General features: G+C 41.1%; 1 protein-coding gene across 20 annotated transcripts in view; it reads left to right on the forward strand.

Annotated features, from left to right (window-relative positions):
- Nucleotides 1-21,908, forward strand: part of PTK2 (protein tyrosine kinase 2) — a 330,274-nt gene that overhangs the window by 298,758 nt on the left and 9,608 nt on the right. For all 20 annotated transcript variants that reach the window (XM_075920049.1, XM_075920046.1, XM_075920048.1 and 17 more), the window contains 7 exons: nt 383-494; nt 3,189-3,275; nt 4,422-4,559; nt 6,483-6,614; nt 14,171-14,233; nt 16,875-16,914; nt 17,442-17,548. In XM_075920049.1, the coding sequence (XP_075776164.1) occupies nt 383-494; nt 3,189-3,275; nt 4,422-4,559; nt 6,483-6,614; nt 14,171-14,233; nt 16,875-16,914; nt 17,442-17,548 (679 nt within the window). The remainder of the gene's footprint in view (nt 1-382; nt 495-3,188; nt 3,276-4,421; nt 4,560-6,482; nt 6,615-14,170; nt 14,234-16,874; nt 16,915-17,441; nt 17,549-21,908) is intronic.

The raw sequence follows: 21,908 nt of genomic DNA on the forward strand, positions 1-21,908 counted from the left end.
GATTAATTGCCTCTTGGGATTTCTCAGTATAATTATGCCTGTGCCACTAGAACAAAAGAAACATTCACAAATGAAAAGCTCTTCTACAGTATCAGCTATAATTTTCTAAAAACATCTTTCATTACCATATGTCTTTACACATCAAAATTGTTGTGTTTCAGTTGCTAATTTTGCAAAGGTATTTTCCCCTAGTATTAGTTTTATGAAACCTAACCAGCCCTCTCCCTATTTAAAAGCAGACTTATTTGTCTTGTACATTCCTGTGAGTCTGTGGGCTGGGATCTATTAATCTGGGGGTTTGAAAGAAATTTGGAAATGGCATCTATTAGACACTGAACCAGAATATTACTTATCTTCAGTGTGACATTTATTTTCTCCTTAGCACGATACTAGAAGAAGAGAAGCTTCAGCAAGAAGAACGAATGAGAATGGAATCAAGGCGACAAGTCACAGTATCCTGGGATTCAGGAGGATCAGATGAAGCCCCTCCCAAGGTAGCCAACATTTTTTTAGCGCATACTTTACGTTCAACAATATTATTATTTTATCCCATTAATCTGTTAAATGTTGTTCAGTAATAAGAGAAGCCAGAAAGCTCCCTCTTCGTGCCCTATTTGGTGATCTGCTGTTAATGATGACACACGACTGATTTTACACTATTTTAGATGGATTTCGCATTCAGGATCCAGCCTTTCATAGGCTGAGTTAGTAGAGCTGATTTGTATTGCAGTTTTGCGGTGTTGGGTCAGACTGTTAGCCATTATTTTACTAACTTTTCTCTTGCTTCTTTCTTTTCTCATGGTCATGTAACTTGAAAAAGATTAGAATACTTTGCCATTACATTGTTTTGCCTAAGGCTAAACATTTTCTCCCTTTCTTTCTATGTTACTTCTTGTAAATTAATAGCTAGTGAGATCTCTGAGATTCATAAAGTGAAATTTACATGATAATAGTGAATGGATAGAAATGAGTTCATTACATTTTTACTTTATTCTGAAGAGACTGCTGATTCCTCTCTGAAGATTTCCCTTTTGATAATGTCAATGATCCCTAAGTATTTTTGTATGTTCATTGATATGTCCATCTGGGCATCACAGCTGTGCAGTTTTGAAACCTAATCCTGCAAGGTGCTGAGTAGATCCAACATCTGCTAACGTCAGTGTTTCCTCATAGGAGCTACTGGACACAAATATTTTGACTAGCTTCTCCTTGATTTCGATCGCCATCCCAGGGCCAAATAGTGTCTTTGCCAGCTACTCAGCCATAAAAACCTGAAGCCAGCAGCTGCTATTTTTGCCACACACATCCATAAACAACTCTGGCAAAAGGCAGAATATTTTTTTTAACCATCTTTTGTTTGTTGCCTGAGATGGTTGTGAGCTCCACTTCTGTACTTTAATAGGGTCAACGGGACAAGAAATCTAGGTCATGGGAAAATGGCTTGAACTTCTTGTTCTAAAATGAATTCAGAAAACTCCATTGACCTATTTAATCAATTCAGATTGAGGGCAGATCTACACTTAAAACATTGCATCAGTGCTGCTGCGGTTCTTAAGTGAAGATGTTCCCATAAAAGTGTTCTCCCATCAATGTAGTTAAAGAAAGAAGAAGCTCTCCCATTTGCACACCACTGTCTGCAACAGTGGGTGAGCTGGGATTGCTATGTCACTCGGATGTGTGGATTTTCACACCTCTGAAAGATGTACTTATATTGACATAGGCCTGTAATGTAGACCTGGCCTAATTGTTGTGATTCAGTGCTTAGATAGACTGTCAGTAAAATATATATTGGCAAAAGCTAGTAAATTGCATGATAAAACATTGTTTCACGAAGGGTTTAAATGTTTTCTCCTAGGGCTAAATCTAATGCTTTTAAATGTAATGAAAAAAGAATTAATTAATGCCTTCAAGAGTTGTGATTGTATGAACTTTGGGACTGATCATGGTTTTTCAATCTGATACCCACGTTATTGTGCATCACTTTCTATTTGAGGGCTTTAGATCATTTTTGTTCCAGTTCAAGTTGCTCTCTTTATTCAGTGGCTCAATATATGTGAAAGTTAGCTGCAGAGTTAAGGCATTTCTTTACACTGTTTCTCCATAAAAAGTTAAGCATGTGTGTACTGATGACCTGAAAGCAGTTAGTTGAATTTTGTGAACATAGGATTTATTGCTTCTTTTAAGACTTGATTATTAGAATCCATATTATTGCCTCATGGTGGCATTTGGTTTCTTTTTCTTTTTCAGTTTCAGCACCATTATACACATACAGTGAGGACTGTTATGTATACCAGTAGACTCTCAACAAAGCTTATCACAACAGATAGTACCCCCATCTCATCTCTGTGTACAGTTAGAAACCTTGCAATCAGACAGTATTTTGCAAATACTGTTTTCCCTGCACTTGATTCCTTCCCCACTGCAACTAGCCACACTGTCTCCTTATCTCTGAAGACATGTAATCTTTTGAAAGCCGATGGTGGTCACACATCTCAGGGAAGAAGTCATCAAACTTACCACCAACAATGAAGTAGTGGTGCTGCTCTGCCTAAATAATAAGAAATATATCACTCTAGCAATAGCTCCATCATTTGGTAGCCACAAGCAGGTATGGTATGCAGTTTCCAACAAAACCATATGCTTGTAGATGACAATGCAAAATAGCATAGAGATGTTAACAATTGTATTTTTTATGTAAATGTGTAACCGCTTGAAATTTTACACGCGGGAAGCCAGCCTGTAAGTCAGCTTCCACCCTACCTCCCCCTCACCGCCTGTGTAAAAGGTAGCAGGCAGGCAGGCAGCTCCCCTCGATCACCTGCTCCTACCTGCCTCCCCTGTACTGCTTCCTCCGTGGGAAGCAGGCAGCTCCACGGAAACCGATATGCGTGGGGAGGTGGCTTAAAAGCCGGCTCCCCACGGGCACCAGCTCTTCACTCCTTCCCCCTTCCTCCCCTCTCCCCCCCAGCTGCCTCTGATACGTGCTGCCTCTGAATTATTCACTCAACTCTGTTATGTTTCCCACAATCTTTGTTTTACTTACATTTTGAAGTTTGTTTTCATGAAACATCTTGTACAGGTTTAGCAGTATGAGAAAATTTGCCTTTCTTGAAATTAACTTATTTTGATTGTTGTATTTTACCTATACGATTATTCTTATTACAAAGTGCACTCTTTCATATTTATAGCCCAGCAGGCCAGGTTATCCCAGTCCAAGATCCAGTGAAGGATTTTATCCTAGTCCACAGCATATGGTACAGCCCAATCATTACCAGGTAAAATGTTATCAATCTTTGTGCCTGCTATTTTAAAATTGAGTTTGTCATTTATTTGTATGGAGTGAGTCTCATTCTCCTCCAATGTACACTAGTTTAGTTCTATTGAGTTCAGTAGAAGTACTTCTGATTTTCAAGAGTTTAAGACCAAAATTGAGTCTGATAGGTTGATTCTATATGGCAAACAAGTCAACTAACTGCTTGGCTGACTCTTCAGTCAATTAAAACTATGGTACTAAACTATTTCTCATCTTTTTCAAGGCAGTTCAGTGTTCCTGTAACAAGTGTGACACAATTTACACTAAGCTAACAAAAACACTTGGATGTCAAAATAAGATTAAATGGTTTGATTACCTTATGCTCATTCATGCTGTATGAACTCAGTGAGTTCTTTGGAGCATTTCATGTTCCCTCAGGTTGATAACCCTCTCCAAAAGCTAACACACAGGATAGTATACATGCCTATTTAACTTATGTCTTTCACTATCAAAGTAAATTTAATACATCTTTTGTCCTGAAACTGTTGCAAAATGTTTACATTTGCTCAAAACTGCTGCACTCACACTTAAGCAGCATTTTTTTAAATGAGAACACTTCAGTCTCATTAAAATTGCTTTGATTCTTCTATAAAGAAGGAGTTTGTCAGGCCCTCCTGCAGCTATGATAATTACGTGCTGTCACTCAGGATTTAAGCTTGTAACATACACTATGGGGTACATTTTTAGCATACTTCATGGGGAGCTATGTGGATGATTCCTATTAACATTAATGAGAGCTGTGTGTATAATTCCTTATGTTGAAGATGTGCTGATGGATATATTTTTTGTCCATTAAGGAATTTTGATGTCCTTTGCTACTAAGGTTATAACATAACTTTTAATACTATTTGAGGACACTTGCTTTAACACAGTAAACATGTTTTTTTAAAGCACTATTTGTGGGTATGTCATATTTCAGTTTGAATTGCTTGATTTTTTTCCTCTGATTCTCTATATGCATTTCTTTTGTAAAAGAAAAATGACAGTTTCCTGCCATGAGGCACTTCTTATTTTGCTCTCTGTTTTGCCCACATGAGGGAGAACCATCAAACAGGGAGGAACTTAACTGGGAGCCTCAATATGATCATCAAGCATTTTCTTTTTACAGGTCTCTGGCTATCCTGGTTCTCATGGGATACCAGCCATGGCAGGCAGCATTTATCCTGGCCAGGCATCTCTTTTGGATCAAACAGATTCCTGGAACCATCGGCCTCAGGAAATATCAATGTGGCCCCCCACCATGGAGGTAATGGGAATTTTCACACTGTTTATTTCACATTGTAATTGCATGCTCAAGCTTTTTTTAAAAAAAAATAGAACTACAACTCTATAGCGTAATCTAGGGAAACTAAGTTAATGTTTCTAGGATTTTTTAAATGGTTTGATTAAAGAAAGAAGGGAATATTTATCAATAAATACAATGGAGTGGGAATTGTAATTGGAGCTGTTCATAGGTGTCCCACCGCTTTCTTACATTGGCTTGGGCAAGCTGTGGTGCACTCAGGGGGGCGATAAATTTGCTAGGTCCCTAGTTGGGGAGGGTTCAGCTTTGTGTTTCCAGAAAATGCGGAGCCTCAACTAGGGCCAGTCCTCGATGCTGCTTGGACCATGCCACAGCACCATCTAGCCCGTAGCACCATGTGGAGCTCACCACCTAGCTATCCAGCAGAGATTTCAAGTGCCTGGGAATCCAGCTGCCATAGTACTAGTGGCAGCAGCAAGCCTTAGGCCCTTTTGAATCCCTGGGCCCCAAGGCAACTGCCCTCTTTCCACACCCAGTCATCTTCACCTCCCCCGTTGGCGGGCCTGGATACACCAATATCTAAGTTACGCATTGTTAAAATGGAAATATTGGTACTTACCTTCCTTCTTAGGGGCATTGTGACTAAATTAATGGTTATAAAGTGCTTTGAGTTCCTCAGACAGAATGCACTATAGAAGACCAAAGTCATCCTTTCCCTTCTGCCTGCAGTCCTTTCATTTCTCCTTATGTTTTCTATCTCTTCATGGTAGCTCCTCATGCAGCTCCCATCTTACTAAGTCTGTTTGCTCCCTGTGGTGGTGCTCTTCTCTCTCTACCTAATACATGAGCAGAAAGGAAGAGGGGGATATTCTGATAAATACATGGCAGCAGAGTTGTCATGGAAAACAAATCCCACGTTTACGCTTTCCTTTGCCAAAGAGCACGCTTGGTTGACTTGACCATATATCCTGTCTATTCTAGTTGTTACCTTCACTATATATATGTATAATGGTTGTAATGTAAGATTCCTCTATGAGGTTGGAATGGCTAGTTAATGATGAACATGTTATAGGCCAGCTTCTTCCATTCTTACACATGTAGAGTAATATTGTAAATCTCCAAGTTATCAATAGAATCTGGCCCCATATGTGCTCACATGGGGATGAGGTAAAGGAGAAGGCAATATAAGAATATGGATTTTGTGCATATTTATCACTAGTACACTACATTGGGGGGGGTGGTTCACAAAAATATAAAGGGGTTAGGTGACCAACTCCTGTGAAATTCAGTGAGATTTGGTCACCTAACTCTCTTTAGCTTCTATGAAAACCCCAGCCTTCAATTCTTTAGTGATTTCAGAACCACGTTAAAAGGACATTGTCAGGCACATAGGCCTAAAATTTAGAGTTTATCAAACAAGAAGTTCACAGAATCTATTAGAAATATTCCTGTGATATTTTTAAAAAGTGTCGGTGAAAATAGGTGGGGAAGAGATTGGTTTGTTTGCATAGACACTTTTGTCCTTCAGTGTTAGCACCTCCTCTCCCCCAAGCATTGTGCTAGTGCCCAAGACTCAGACAGTAATACTGACAATCTGTTTTCATCATCCAATCTGAATGAAATGCCAAAAAAAAAAACATTTTTAAAAGCACATCAAAATTATTGAAAAGTAAAATAGATTTCTAAAATTCATTCCATTCCAATAATAATAAGCAGGGCAAACTAAATGTTTACAACCGGAATGTGGCTTTTTGGAGTACCACAGTGGAACTAAGAACCATGCTTGACTCAGACTATGTGTTTTGGGTTTTCTAAATCCTTTCTCTTATTATATAATGAGCTTTTTCCAACTGGGTATAAAACTATTGAGTCCCATGACATTCTGCCTTCGTAGGCAAATGGCAACACTTGAACTTTTCCTCTTAGGATACTGGCACTTTGGACATGCGTGGAATGGGACAGGTCTTACCAACACATCTAATGGAGGAGAGATTGATACGACAGCAACAAGAAATGGAGGAAGATCAGCGCTGGCTTGAAAAAGAGGAGAGATTCCTGGTAATACCATTAATTTCAATAGCAATTAACAATTAAAGCTTACTAAAATTAATATTTTCTGTATAATGGAAATATTAATTGAACAGATAAATTATTACTGAAACTTAACCAGCACTTTCCTGGACCAGCCTAATCCTCAACTAATAGCACAATTTATACTTCTCAACTGTCTGTTTTAAACACAAACTTTTGTCTGTTCACACAAACATGACGTGATTCGTTATGAGTTATTGATATCTGAAATATTGACTTTTTAAACTGGTAACTGAAATGAAAAGTTTTGCTGGGCAAACAAATTCAGTTTTTATTGAGTGGCTATTTTTCTCATCCATAGCTGGATCTTCGTTGCATCTTTGTTTTCCATATTCAGGCCTCTATAGATTACAAGGGGTGATGCAAAATGCTACTGTGTCGGGCATCCAGATTCGCTCTAGGAGAAGGGGTAATTTTACGTGTATCTGACAATCTGGACTCTTGAAAGTGTTGTTTCCATTGTTCTGCTGAGAAGTAGTGAGAGAAAATGATGGGAGGGTGTCAGTTTAAAAAAAAACAAGCAGAGAATTGGGGAGAGAAGTTTCTTTGATTTCCCAATCTCTGCAGATGAAAGATCCCTTTTCTCTTCTTGCCAAAGCCTTAGTCTTTTCAGGGGTGGAACCCATGTCTTCAGGGGAAATCAAAATCCTCGTTTCCCAAATATTTCTATTTGCAACAAAACACAGACTCAAGACTTCAAGTTCTGTGTTTTGATGCTTATGCTTCAGACCAACGGTTACGGGGATGACATTTTCTTTCAGGTGTCTTGACAAAAGTGAGTAAAATGTAAATGTTTGGAGATCAATGTCTCACAGTGCTAAGGAGTTGAAATAGGAAAGACAAAATTTACTTTATACTTTTTTGTCTTATGGAAACAGCAATCAAGGAACAGCTTGCAAATGTATGAAGTGTAGTACAGATAGGTAAAAATAGACCGTCTCTATCCCTGTCAGCTCACAATCTAGGGGTAAGATAACTATAGTAAACACGTTATGCAAAACAAGCAGAAGTACATCATTTGCTTATTTTAACAGATATTTCAGTGGACAGAGCATGAGTCTGCCAGATATGAGTTCTGGATTCCAGTCTCTCAGTTTTTACCTAGGGTAACCAGATGCTCCTATATTCGGGTGGGTTGTCTTATATGGACAACTTATTACCACTACCACCATCTCATCCTGATTTTTCACATTTCCTCCCTGTTTTTACTACATCACTTAACTTCAATTTCCCCATCTTTAACAAAAGGATATTGACCTAACTTAGGGTGTGTCTACACTGCAGGGCTTAACTCAAAGTAAGCTAAACAAATTTAGCTATGTCAATTGCATAGCTTATTTAGAAATACAGTAAACTTCTGATAATCCAGCATCTTTAGGACCCAGGGAGTGCCGGATTATCAAATATGCCGAACTATCAGAAGCGGGGGGCTATGAGGAGTCTACGGTGGTGTGGGGGGGATGCCACCCCAGACCCCTCATAGCTCCCCTTCCGATAGTCTGGCTCTGCCCCAGGCATCCCCGATTCAGCCACTGATGGTCAGTTTCAGCAGCAGGTGAATCGGGATGCCTGTGGCAGAGCAGCTGGGGTGCTGCCGGGTTGGTCTGGTAGCACCGCCCCTTGGCGCTGCAAGATCAACCCAGCAGCACCCCAGCTGCTCTGCTCCAGGCATCCCCAAGTCAGCCACTGCTGAAACTGACCAGCGGCTGACTTCGGGAAGCCCTGGGCAGAGCAGCTCTGCCTTGGGCTTCCCAGAATCAGCCGCTGGTCAGTTTCAGCGGCGGCTGAATCGGGGACAGCTGGGGTGCTGCCGGGTTGGTCCCGCAGCGCCGAGGGGCAGCGCTACGGGATCTACCGGCAGCACTCCAGCTGCTCTGCCCCCGGCTTTCCCGATTCAGCCGCTGGTCAGTTTCAGCAGCGGCTGAATCGGGGAAGCCGGGGGCAAAGCAGCTCCAATGGTCTGGCTGCCCAGAGCACTTCCGGGTTCCTGATGGTGCTGGACCATCAAGAGAGCCGGACTATCAGATGCTGGACCAGTGGAGTTTTACTATAGCTTATTTTGAATTTGGGAGCATCTATACAGCACTTATTTTGAAATACAGCACTCTTCCTCCGACTTCCCTTACTTCTTGTACAATGAGGGTTACAGGAGTCAGAGTAAGAAGTCCTCCAGCTTGACAGTATTTCAAAATAACTGCCTGCTGTGTAGATGTGGACTAAGTTATTTCGAAATAATGTTGCTGTGTATACCTGGTGGGATGAGGTTTACCTGGGTGGTCGACAAATACCTTTGATGTCGACACCCGCGCGTCCAGACTATGGCGCTGAGCCGACAAACAGCTGATCAGCTGTTTGTCGGCTCAGAGCGGCAGCCATGTAAATTTAAATGAAGCGGCGATTATTTAAATCGCCGCTTCATTTTCCTATGTCTGGTAGCCTAATCTACATGCCTCTGGCGACAGAGGCATGTAGTCTAGATGTACCCTAAGATGCACAATTTGCCCTATGCAAATTGCATATCTTATTTCAGTTGTGTTTCGAAATAGCTTATTTCGAAATTTGCCATGTCTTCACAGCAGCGTTATTTGGCGCAGCTACACAGTGCCAAATTTCAAAATAATGTGCTATTTTGACACATCCCTTAACCCTTTTGGAACAAGAATTACAGGAATGTCAAAATAATGTGCCCATTATTTGGAAAAATATTTTGAAATAACAAGCGCGTTTAAAAGATGCATGGTACCTATTTCAGGATAGCTCTGGTGTCTAGACATACCCTGAGAGATCATCAAAGTGGTTTAATAAGTGAAGAGAGTCATTATTTATCAAGATCTTGTCTAAACGTCAAAGTTGCAACAAGTAAAACTACAGTTTGTTTTTTGATTAACTTAAACCCTGGCTTATATGTCTATAACTTAATTCAATAACCAAATTAAGACAGTGCCTAAAATAGTGCAAGAAATAAATGAAGATCTCACTCTAAACTGCAACATACCTCACTTTTTCCTTGTGTGTTGCTTTGCATGCATTTATTCACATGCACAATTTTAGTTAAGCTTGTTCACATTTCTTTTTCTCACTGTAACACAAGCACACACAAAAAATCTAAAGTTAAGGCAACATTTACATCAATGTGTTACCAGCTTTCAAGCATTACTCACTACTGTCACAGAATGTTACTGTGCCTAATGAGTCTCTGCCACACTCAGTTTCAGCTTTGCAGCCCCAACAAGAATATGGGCCAGAGTTCTACTATATGATCTGTGTAGTTGGTACCTGTGCCCTTATGGAGCCCTGTTGATTCACAGGGAATCTAGGTTGGCAGAGATCTGTCCATGTGGATGGGATTAGAGGATTGGAGCCATAGTATGTGTATATTTATAACCAAAACTTACATCATTTACTCTGAGTACAGAATGAATTTTCAAGTAAATCTGTTAATTCATTTGTTTAAAAAAAATAATCTTTTAAAATTTTGATTGGGGATTCTGCCTTTTTTGGATCTGACTATCAAACATATTCTTGATTTTTGAAAATTACATATATTGACACTGCTAAATGATAAGAGTATATATGTGTGACTATATTATTTAACCCAAAAGGAGACAAACATAAGTCTCCAAGAAATCCAGAAGGATCCTCCATCATACAGATATAATTTACCTTGGTAATGCTTAAAAATCATGGTGATGGGTGCCCTATACCCATTAAGCATCAGAATAGCGCTAGGTAAATTTGAAATAATTTACTAGATTCAGGACCTATGGTTGATTCATGTGAAATGCTGGTTTTCTATATATGTTTTCTTATAGCATTTTAATTATCCGTTCACTAGTTTGTATTTTATTCTCACTTTGGATTCTTCGCTGGTTTTGTGTTGACCGTGCCTAAACATTCATTATGCGCACGTGCACTCTGTTTAGCAATTTCTCAGTACTTGTGGCATCAGAGAGAGTAGTGCTACATGAAGATCTTTATATTCCCTTCTCTCAGTAGCAGTGGATAAAATAACTTACATAGTTTCCTTATCTTGTTGTTTGTTTTTGTGTATATACAAGTTCCCATGTGCATATGGCTTAATATTTGTCCTACTTTGACTCTGAGAACAGTAACTCAAAATAATTGATGTGACTTGCTACTAAAATAGGGGATTAATTTTTAGCATGAGAAAATCTTACCAAGATATTATACCTTGGCATGTGCTGAAAATAACAATGTGTTTTATTAATGAATAAGAGTAATGTAAGAATAGTAAGTTATATCCCAGTTCTTCGTCATATGCATCATAGGCACCCTTTCTGTAATCTACTTGTTGATGTTTCCAAACAAATTCAGATATGAGTGGCCAAGACAAGATTCTATGCTGACCAGGATGGTCTGCTGTAATTTTCTTTTCTCTGTGCCAATCCAGGATTTCCAATGCTGTGTTCCAGTCTTCTGATAAACTCTTTTGTTTTACAGCACAGGCTGTGTCACTGCAAAACCTGACAGAGATGTACAAGTCTCCCTCAGGGGTCTGTCCCTGGTGGGCTCACTGAACAGAGCTCACAGTGTGAAACAGGCAGGCTGAAGACCCAGAGGTTCAATCTTAGGAAGCCATCTGGCTTTCTCTGGAGGAAGAGGGAGATCCCGAGGGGGTCATCCTGCCAGGGTCTTCCCAGAGACCATGAGGTCATAGGTAGGGTCTTGTGGATCTGTGACACTTTCCTAATTCACATAGATACTTTAGTCTTCATTAGCCACTAAGGGTATGTCTGCGCTGCACTGTTATTTCAAGATAACTAGCCTGATTTCAAGATAACAGCGCGAGCGTCTACACAGCGTGAGCGTAATTTCAAAATAATGGATGGCTTATTCAGAAAACTGTAACTCTCATTCTATGTGGAATAACATCTAGTCTGAAATAGCTATTTCGAAATATGGTGTGTGTAGCCCTCACCAGGGCCATTCTAAGTTATTCCTCCCCAGTGCTTCCTGGGGCTTTAAATTTAGATAGCATGTCTACAGCCTGCCTCGGACTAATTTTGAGGCTTCCCTGCAGTGTAGATGTGCTATTTCAAAATAAGCTATTTCAGAATAACTATTCCAGAATAGCTTATTTCGAAATAGCCATGCAGTGTAGACTTGCCCTAACATACTACTGTTATGAGGGCCACAGAAACACCTAGATAGGCAAAATTGGAGAAGGGAGTAAATACAGAAGGAACTGCAGCAATATTGATTTTGGCAAAGCCCAAAAGGAAGAGAATCCCTAAAGATGATTAAAGTTGAAATGTGTTTACAATATAAGTGAATTGCTCATTAGAGGGTCAGATCCAAAGACCATTCAGTGAATGGGCCTCTTTCTTTTTATTTCAGTGGGCACTGAATCCAGCCTATAAAGCTAAAACAGGGTGCCAAGTATTAGCAATTGAGCATGTGTGAAAACTCAAGATTTATGTTGGGACATGTGGAGACTTTCTTGTCCTCAGGCACTTTTCTAAGGTTTCTTTTTAACTATCTAGAGTATCTGTGTTACATGATTCCTGTTCTATGTATCATAGTCAGACAGCACTCTTGTGTGATCCTAGCATTTAAAAGGCAGAGTTACAGAATATTAAAAACAAGTCACAGTCAAAAGTCATGTTTTTCTCCTGCCTGTATTTTGAAACTGAGAAAATAGAAGCACTATAATTCCATAAGAACAGCCATACTGGGTCAGACCAAAGGTCCATCTAGTGCAGTATCCTGTCTTCCAACCGTGGCCAATACCAGAGGGAGTGAACACAATAGGTAATCATCAAGTGATCCCTCCCCCTGTCACCCATTCTCAACTTCTGACAGAAGCTACAGACACCATTTCTATCCATCCTGGCTAATAGCCATTGATGAACCTATGCTCCATGAATTTTCTCTCGCCCCGGAGCTCGCAGGCAGCGGTCCACCACCTCGACCTCCGGGGCGAGAAAAGCTGCTCCCGGTGCCCCTGGTCTGCTGGGGACCATCTCCAGCAGACCAGGTGCACCGGGAGCAAAGCCGCAGCCGCAGCCGCACCAGAGCAAAGCCTCAGAAGCGCGGGACCCCGCCGCGGCTGTGGCTTTGCTCGCGGTGTCCCTGGTCTGCTGGAGACGGTCCCCAGCCGCTGCGGCTTTGCTCCCCGTGTCCCTGGTCTGCTGGGGGGGGGGCGCAGCTAGTGTGCCCCCCCTCCCCCAGCAGACCAGGCTTTTTTTGTGGACCCTGGGGCCGGTTAGTCCCGCAGTGCCGCTCTGGGCACTACTGGACCAACCCGGCAGCACCCCAGCTGCTCTGCCCCAGGCGTCCCCAAGTCAGCCGCTGCTGAAACTGACCAGCGCTGACTACAGGAAGCCCGAGGCAGAGTTGCTCTGCCCCGGGCTTCCTGGAATCAGCCGCTGATCAGTTTCAGCAGCAGCTGACTTGGTGACACTTGGGGTTCTTAAGTTGAATCTGTATGTAAGTCGGAACTGGCGGTCAGTTTCAGCAGCGGCTGAATCTGGACGCCAGTTCCGACTTACATACAGATTCAACTTAAGAACAAACCTACAGTCCCTATCTTGTATGTAACCCGGGGACTGTCTGTACTTATTCCTCCAGGAAACTTGAAAATCATTAAAGTTTACCCAAGCTGATTTTTACTGACTAGAGATTTTTTTGCTTTGCCCAAGAGCATTTGTAATGTTAATAAAAATGTAAGACAGACAACTAGCTCCAGATCCAATGATAATGCAATGTTCTTTGGTTACATTCATTTACTAAGATAGAGCAAGATAATTTTTGTGCTGTTTAGCTTAATTTAAAATATAATGAAAACATTATATGGTTTATGTGAGATACCTATGTATATGTCAGTATTAAAAATGCTTTTTCCCTAAAGGTTTACATTTGTACCTTTTTAAAAGAGCCTTCTATGGTGTGCTTTTAACACGAAAAAAAGGTACATTTGTTTTATTGCTTTTTTCTATCAGCAGAAGGGTACTGAAACCAGTCTTTTTTATTAGCTTTCTGCATCTTAAACACAGCGTTTAAAGAGCTCCAGTAATTGGCCCCATTTGCAGGCTTGGAGATGGAGCCAAGTACATATAAGCCTTTCTGAAGCAGGAAACAGGAATTAATGCGCAGCATTTCTCATCCTGTGGTTGAAATTTTCGCTGTTAGGAAGAAAACACAATAAAAAAAAACAATTTTGCTGCCTCTGAGAGAATTAAAATGCAGGTTTTCCAATGTTGTGTTGGGGAAATGGTACTATCAATATTTATATAAAGCATTTTTATGTGCTAGCAGAAAATGGGTAGCTGAAAAACAGTTCTTTCTTTAGAAGCCTACTGAGAGTTTCTGTATCTATACTTGCAGGAGCATGTTACAAGAACCGGAGATGTGGGGAATGGCATGAAATCACATTTTTATTAGTCAAAGTGTAATTTTTTTCATAGTACTTTCTTGCCTTTAGGATGAATTTAATCCTACGCTGTTTGAATTTTCAATGCTTTTCCAAACAAAATACAAAACCATATTTTTCATTCCTTTAGAAACCTGATGTACGGCTCTCCAGAGGCAGCATAGACCGAGAGGACGGGAGCCTCCAGGGCCCGGTAAGTATTTATGTGTGGTATCTTTTCATCTAACAACTCTTTCTCCAATTTCTCAGTGGCACACACTGTACATTGCTCTGATTATGGGAGATGAGTTAGTTTGCTAAATGTTTCCATTATTATTACATAGGTCTGAAAGTTTCCAGAGGCTCAGCTTCTCTGGGAATGGCTGCAACAGCAAATTTGTTCACACAACAGTTTAGGGTCTTTTTTGTTAGTGTTGCAGTTGTAACCAGTGCTTGAATGTTTTAGCAAATACACTATGATTATTTTACAGTGTTTATGTAATGTACGGCCAAGGCTTTTTTTTAAAAATGGGGATAGTTTTGCTTAGATTTCTGTCCACAGGAAGCAAGATTAAAATAACTTATGCAGATGTTTAAATAACTGAACAGCTTTCTCTTAAGTAACGTAAGTCTTGGGTAACGCAACAATAACAATCTCTCTGGGGGTAAGTGAGCTACTAAAAAACAAAGGGGGCAGATCCAGTATTCATTCATTTACTGCCAGACAACAGCTGCAGCTATGGCATGTTCCCACTCATTGACTTAAGTCATGGCTGTTGTTTAGGAAAAAAATGGCTCTAAAATATATTTGTCATCTCTGTGCCACAGTAATTGAAAGTAGAGGAGGGCAGCTTGAGACGGCTAGAGCTTGATTTTTCAGAACGCTTAGAACACAGCTCTGGTGGGCTTGACTTGCAGAATGAGTGTTCAGTACTTCTTTAAATATGAGGCAGAGACCCAGCATGGAAATTTTCAGACCACACGGTTAAAATTTGGCCAAGTTTTAAGCAGCTGAAAATAGGGTCCTATAATGGAAAGTGTTAGACAACTTTAAGTATAGCCATCTCTGCCTGTAATTTTAATACCATCAGATTCATTTCTGCAAATGTTGCAACCTCTGGTTTGGTTAGGTTGAGCATTTATAAGGCAGCTGGTATATGAAAGACCTGGAAAAACTTTTTATGGATAAATACTGCATAGCAGTCTCTAGTGCTGCTTATCCCATTAGCTTTGCTAATGGAAGGATGATCCATTGGTTGGGCACTAGCCTGACAGAAGACTCAGGTCAAATTTAGGGATGTTAAATATCGGTTAACTGAATAGCCAAGTAACCTCATGAATTCTTATTGGGCCCCCCGTGGTGGGTCCAGCGGCCACTGTCAGAGGCAGCAGCACAGGGTGCCAAGGAGAAACTGGTCCACAAAGGGAGCCTGTTTAAAAACCAGCTCCCCTTGTGAACCAGCTGCCTGATAGAGAGGTAGCAGTGCGAGGTGGCAGCAGCCCCTGTCTAAGGGGGGTCTGAGCTCCCCAACCTGGTGCGAGTCAAAACTGAACCTGGCTGCCTGCCTGACTGGCTGCTAATACAGTTTAAATGCAGAGCTGCAGCAGGGATAGGTCCTGGACCTAGCACAAGCCAGAACTGAGCCAGGCTGCTGGCCAGCCAGCCTGCTAAAAAATTTACTGGCAAGGATTGGGGGAGGGAAATGTGTGTAGTCTATAGCATTAACCTATAAGCTTTTGCTTGTCAATTAATCAGTTAATCGACTACACTATTACATCCCTAATTCAATTCCCTGCTTTGCCACAGATTTCCTGTGCAACCTTGGGCAAGTCCCCTAAAGTCTGTCTAGCCCAGCTCTAAAATGTGGTTAATAGTTCCATACCTCAATAGGGTGATGAGAGTATGAGACTTAGTTACCACATTAACATGGGCCATAGGTACCTAAGAAGGAGAAATTTGCAAACACAGATGTTCTCTATCACGCAACCTAAAATCAAGTTTCATTGCTAAGGTTACACTAGTAACAGCTAGTGTGGGCAAGTTTAATTAATTAGTTAGTTCTCTGTGCAGTTGTTTATCCTGGATTCATCCATAGCTGAGGGTGAGTTCACCCAAGTCCCTCAGCCTCTCCTCATAAGTCATATGGTCCAGCCCCCTAATCATTTTGGTTGCCCTCCGCTGGACCCTCTCCAATGCGTCCACATCGTTTTTGTAGTGGGGGGCCCAGAACTGGACACAATACTCCAGATGCGGCCTCACCAAAGCCGAATAAAGGGGAATGATGACATCTCTGGATCTGCTGGCAATGCTCCTCTTAATGCAACCTAATATGCCATTAGCCTTCTTGGCTACAAGGGCACACTGTTGACTCATATCCAGCTTCTCATCCACTGTAACCCCCAGGTCCTTTTCTGCAGAACTACTACTTAACCGGTTGGTCCCCAGCTTGTAACTATGCTTGGGATTCTTCCGTCCGAAGTGCAGGACTCTACACTTGTCCTTGTTGAACCTCATCAGATTTCTTGTGGCCCAATCCTCCAATTTGTCTAAATTGTAAATATGTTGTAAATATCCTATCCTATTTGACTAATGCCAGTTTCAGTCTTGCAAGGACAAACTATTAATATTACAGATAAAGGTCACTGGTTGTGAGCAGCACAGGCAAGAGGAATAAACTTTTATTTGAAGTAATGTGATTGGAAATTTTAAAGTGATGGGGATCCAGGGAAGTATTTTTGTAATGTCTCTGGCTGGAAATCTTAAAGAAATTGGACAATTCTAATGGCTCAGATTGCATCAACAAATGTTTCAGATGAGGATAACTAGAATATTAAACTTAAATTTTCTTTAACAGGCTGGTAACCAGCACATATATCAACCTGTGGGTAAACCAGGTAAGCCATACATTTACTATATAATCAGCAAGTACACTCAAATTCATGATCTGTGGTACGCGTCTTCTGATCTCAGAAATGGCATTATTTGCCACAGTAGTAAAATAATAATCTAGACCAATATTTTCGCATCGGATTCCTGAGATTAGACATCTAAATAAATGTTGGCATGATTTTCGGATGTGGCATAACCCACAACACCTATTGATTGTTTTGGAAGATGCTCTGGCTGATTTTATTTAAATGTCAAACTTTTGACCCCACATTTTTCAGAATTGTGGCTGAGATTTTTGAGGCTTCATTAACATGTTTATATTGTTATCTTCATCATTTCAGAGCTTGAAAAAGGCTATGGCATCTGACTTCCTTTAGCTGAAATAAAGAAAAGCATAGTTTGACAGATGGAGTTCTCATAAATTAAAATAGAACAAAATTATTCAATGTACTGAATACTTTCTCAAAATGTTATGAAGTCATTATAATAGATCAGGCCTTTTGTAAGGTGTGCAAAATATGTTGTTAACTAGATCATGCAGCTCCACCAAAGAAACCACCTCGTCCTGGAGCACCCAGCCATTTGGGTAGCCTTGCCAGTCTCAACAGCCCTGTGGACAGCTACAATGAAGGAGTTAAGGTACGTTGCTAATGTCATATGAAGTATGTTTTAGCTAATGGCTTGTTACACACCAAAAAAGAGGCATCAGCTGTTACTAATGTGGGAGCTGAGGTTGAAAGAGAATATAAAACTGAAGCATATAACTGAATATGTTGTCATGGGATAGATTCATACCAACTGCTGACAGTTTTAATGAGGTATTATGCAATGAGCCCAAAGGATCACTTTGCTACTGTGGTTATGCATGTCCCTCCAGTTGGACCTTGTTTCCTGAAAATACTCTCTTCCTCCCCATCCATCCATCTTCACCTGCCATTGTGCTTTGGTTGGAGTTTCATTTGCAATTTTATTTCCAGCTTGAAGAGCAATTGATATACATGATACAAGAGACTGTTCCCACTGCCCATTACCTCAGCTTATCAGTGATATTAATTGATGGAAAGCAAATAGCATAACCACAGTTCCATATATTTCAACAACGTAATGATTTTATATATCAGTGTTTCCCAATTTTATTTGGCCGCGGAAACCTTAGGGCTTCCTTTAAAAAAAAAAAAAAAGGCCACACCACTGCGATTCCTGCTGCAGCTTTGTCTCTTTAAGAGGGGATGGGGAAGTGCCAATTGGGGGAAACTGCAATATATAGTGGCTAGCTATCCTAGGCACGTTTTTGTCTTTGCTCATCAGGATGCCTGGAACACTGGACTTCATTTCTTGTCCCCCCCTCTCTGCTATGGTCTTCCAGCATGCTTCTTGCTGCAATGTCATAGCACCCCTAGAGCCCTGACAGGGTGTTGTGGGAAAGGGCCCAGTAAATGGTGCGTTTAAGTATATTGTGTTGTTTTGCAAAGATTTTCTTGTTCACTGTTTCATCTCTAATAAGAGATGAAACTGTACAGAGCTGCTCCATGTATCGGTCGCCTATTCCTTCGTCCCCCCCGTGGGATTCCATGGTGACTGTGACACTGCAGAGTCCTGTGTCCACAGCATCCCAGTGGAGTGCAGGCTGCATTTTGGCCTAACATGCAAGAAAGCTGCATGTGCTGAGTGCCCCTTTTCCAGGGGCTGATGTAAATGTGATTCATTTCTTACCATACAAATAACTTTTAAACATGGCTATTTGCTGCGTTTGGGTATTTTTTGCCTTGTACATTGTCAGGAAGTTGAAACTCCAGTGGCCTTTGTGCCTCTTGAAGTAGAAAAGGCTGGAGCTGTTCTCCGTGGCAGCAATTTTTCAGTGGCAATAAATGGAGCTGCCTGGGAATTCTGGGTCGATGATATTGTAACAGTGAAACAAATTCCTTCAGTTCTGTGTTTTATTCCTGGCATCCTTTCCTTCCATCTCCGGAGTAAAATATGGCACCATGAAAATTTGATTTCTCCTGTTGTAATATTACTGACTCAGAATCTCCTACCTCCGCTTTCTCAGCTGATGCCATCAAGAGTGTCCGCAGAGTTGATTTGTTAATGCTCCATCAATATCCGGAGAGCTAAACTTGTACTGACCAACAAAGGCTCTCACAAAGCCATACAAGATATGTGCTGCCATAATTCAAATAATTAATGATAGAAAGCAAGGACAATTGGAGTAAAGTTTACAAACATGGCTCAAGGGAAAAGAGAAACTCTCATTTATCCAAACCTAGCTTACCCATGTCTGCAAAGAAGGCCTGGGTTCCTTTGCGGAGGTGGACATTGCTGGTATGCTTCGCAGTATCTGATTTACAGTTCTGAAAAAAATATGGAAACCCAGTTCATCCCCAGCTGAGAAATAGAAAACAAGCAAAGCCATTTGCATTTACACCCCTGCCATGAACCCAGACAGCTCCTGCACCTCCCTCCTGGCCAGACCCCGCATCCCCAGCCCACCTTCACACCCAGCGGGGCCACCAGCCACCACAGGCCCAAGGGCAAAGTGGGAGGTGCAGCTGCACACCCTCAGAAGAGGAGGGGCTAAGGGCAGTCGGTGCTTAGCACTGCCCGGGCAACAGTGCTACTTCCCCCGCAGCCGTGTTCTGGAGCCAGAGCCAGGCTGCAGGGCACCGCAAGAGCAAGCTGCCTGCCCTGGGAGCAGCCAAGCAGCCACCCCCAGCTTCTTGCAGCTCTAGCCCAGGGTGGGCCGCATGGTGGCTGTCCAGCTGCTCCCACCCTGGCCACAGCTCCAGCCCTGGGGAAGCTGGTGGTGGATGCCTGATTGTTCCCGGGGCAGGCCCTACAACGGGCAGCTTGCCCTGTGTGCTGGAGCTGGGGCCCTCTCTCTCTCTTCCTGTTTTTGCTTTGAGATTATCTGAATGCTTTAGAATCAGCATAAATGAGCAGAACTGGACTCTTAGAGCTAGATTTTTTGTTATAAAATGGTGCCAGTATTTTTCAAGTTGCCAAACCTCAGAAAATGTGAAACTCAGTAACAGATGCATTCTAAACTCTGCTTTTCTATGTACAGTTCCTTTGTAAATACTAACTTGATAAACATTAAAATATTTGCAAAAAAAAAGTTTTGACACCAGCACTAGACAAATAGTACAGTGCAAAGGTAACTCAGGGCGTTCAATTTAACCAAAAAAATCCAGGCTCTCAGTGGCTAGAGGTCGTGGCTTCTTTTCAGGGGAAAAGTGGTTTTTTGTGAATATTCTGCATTGGGAGTCTTTCCTAAAACTGGTTTGTCTTAGCTTCTTTCAGGAAGCTTGTATTAAAATATAACATGGCTTCATCAAAGACTTTCAGGTTAAAAAGAAGACTTTCCTGACATAATTAGTGCATAAAAATATGATAATGAAATTAGTCTCTTGCAAACTCTGTTGGTTGAGATTATAAATTCCTCACTCCCTTTTCTATAATGCAAGAATACAAATAAAAATGGCAAGACTTGAGGTTCTTAATCCCTGGAGCCTGTGGGGAGATACACATCAAAAAATGTACAGTATATAGTTACTTGTTCAAGGGAAATCTGCCAGTCATATGAAGATAACCCTGACTGCTGAGTTTGCGGCAGACCAATGTTGGTGTTGGCTATAAAGACAGCAGAGAAAAAAAATGGTTTATCAAAAACTACAGATACACTTATTCTGTGATTCCGAGGCCCACCCGAAGGAATTAAATGGGTTGTGTGTAATCAGTCCAAAATGGTCTCTCAGTAGTTGGTAACCACGGTCATAACCAAGAATCTTCAGGAACAAGAGCACTATAGTTAGATGACTAAATATTTCCTACTATGAGCACTTCAGAAATAAATCTTCAAGCAAGAATTATGCATCCTCTGCCTGATCTGTCGAGAGATCCCTAACTTCATTTACCACTTTGCTATTTGCCAGATTGATTTGTTCCTGTCAAGCTTTGCATGTCCTCTTCCCCATTTATTTTGTAAAACATAAGCATGAGTGCATGGCAGACATCTTCACTTCCTGTGTTATAGGAAGATTGCTCAGATGTGTTATGCTTCCATAACAAAGGGACCAACAGCTAACATAAACCAGCCAAAATTGTTATGAATGCTTTTTGTTGCAGGCTTTTTTTAACTGGTGTCTTGTTGCTGCACATGTTTTTGGGGGGGTTTTCCCGCTGCATTTTATTAATACTGTTTTTCTTTTTTTCCCTTCCTTTGGTAAATTTCTTTAACCTTGCCACATATTCTGCTCAACAATAGCCGTGGAGGGTAAGCACAGAGTGTATACGTATGTATGCGTGCGCGTGCTATTCACAAATGGCTTTGCATGTGACTTGACAAAAGAGATGATTGGACATTTAATTTCTACTACTGTATCACTGAAATTTATTAGAATTTGTACAGCCTTGCATAACCAATAACAATATTCATTTCCCCATCAATGTGCAAAATGGGTGCTTTCTCCTTGTATTTTCTGTCAACACCCTACACAGTGGAATACAGCAAAACTGGATTACTCTGTGCTAAATCCTGGATTCCTTATTCAGGGAAAGTGTGTAGGTATTTCCATGGTCTTATCACTATTGTGTTTGAAATGCTTTCCAGGTTTTTTAAAAAACAAATTAGTCTCTTTTTCTTTTCCTACCATTCTGTAGACTTAAGCTTCAGTAGCTTTTTGTTCCTTTTTTTACATTTGTGGGTGTGTCTAGACTACATGGCTCCGTCGACTGAGCATATTTTTGCTACAAAATGGTTCCATCAACCAGTACCATTGAGGTATCTAAAAAAAACTTGAAGGTTGTGGACTATCTTTACAATCTCAGAGCAGATCCTAGTGAGAGAGGGGGATTTTACAGAGGAGCCAAGTGTTTCAAAGTTTGCTCCTCTTGCTAGCAGCATCACCTCAATCTTGCTTGGATTCAACTTTAGCCAGGCATCTATGGGAGTTTTGCTTGGGTTAAGGATTACAGGATATAGCCTGGTATGTCTCTGACC

This window comes from Pelodiscus sinensis, chromosome 2, assembly GCF_049634645.1.
Source record: "Pelodiscus sinensis isolate JC-2024 chromosome 2, ASM4963464v1, whole genome shotgun sequence".
NCBI classification, from domain to species: domain Eukaryota; kingdom Metazoa; phylum Chordata; order Testudines; family Trionychidae; genus Pelodiscus; species Pelodiscus sinensis.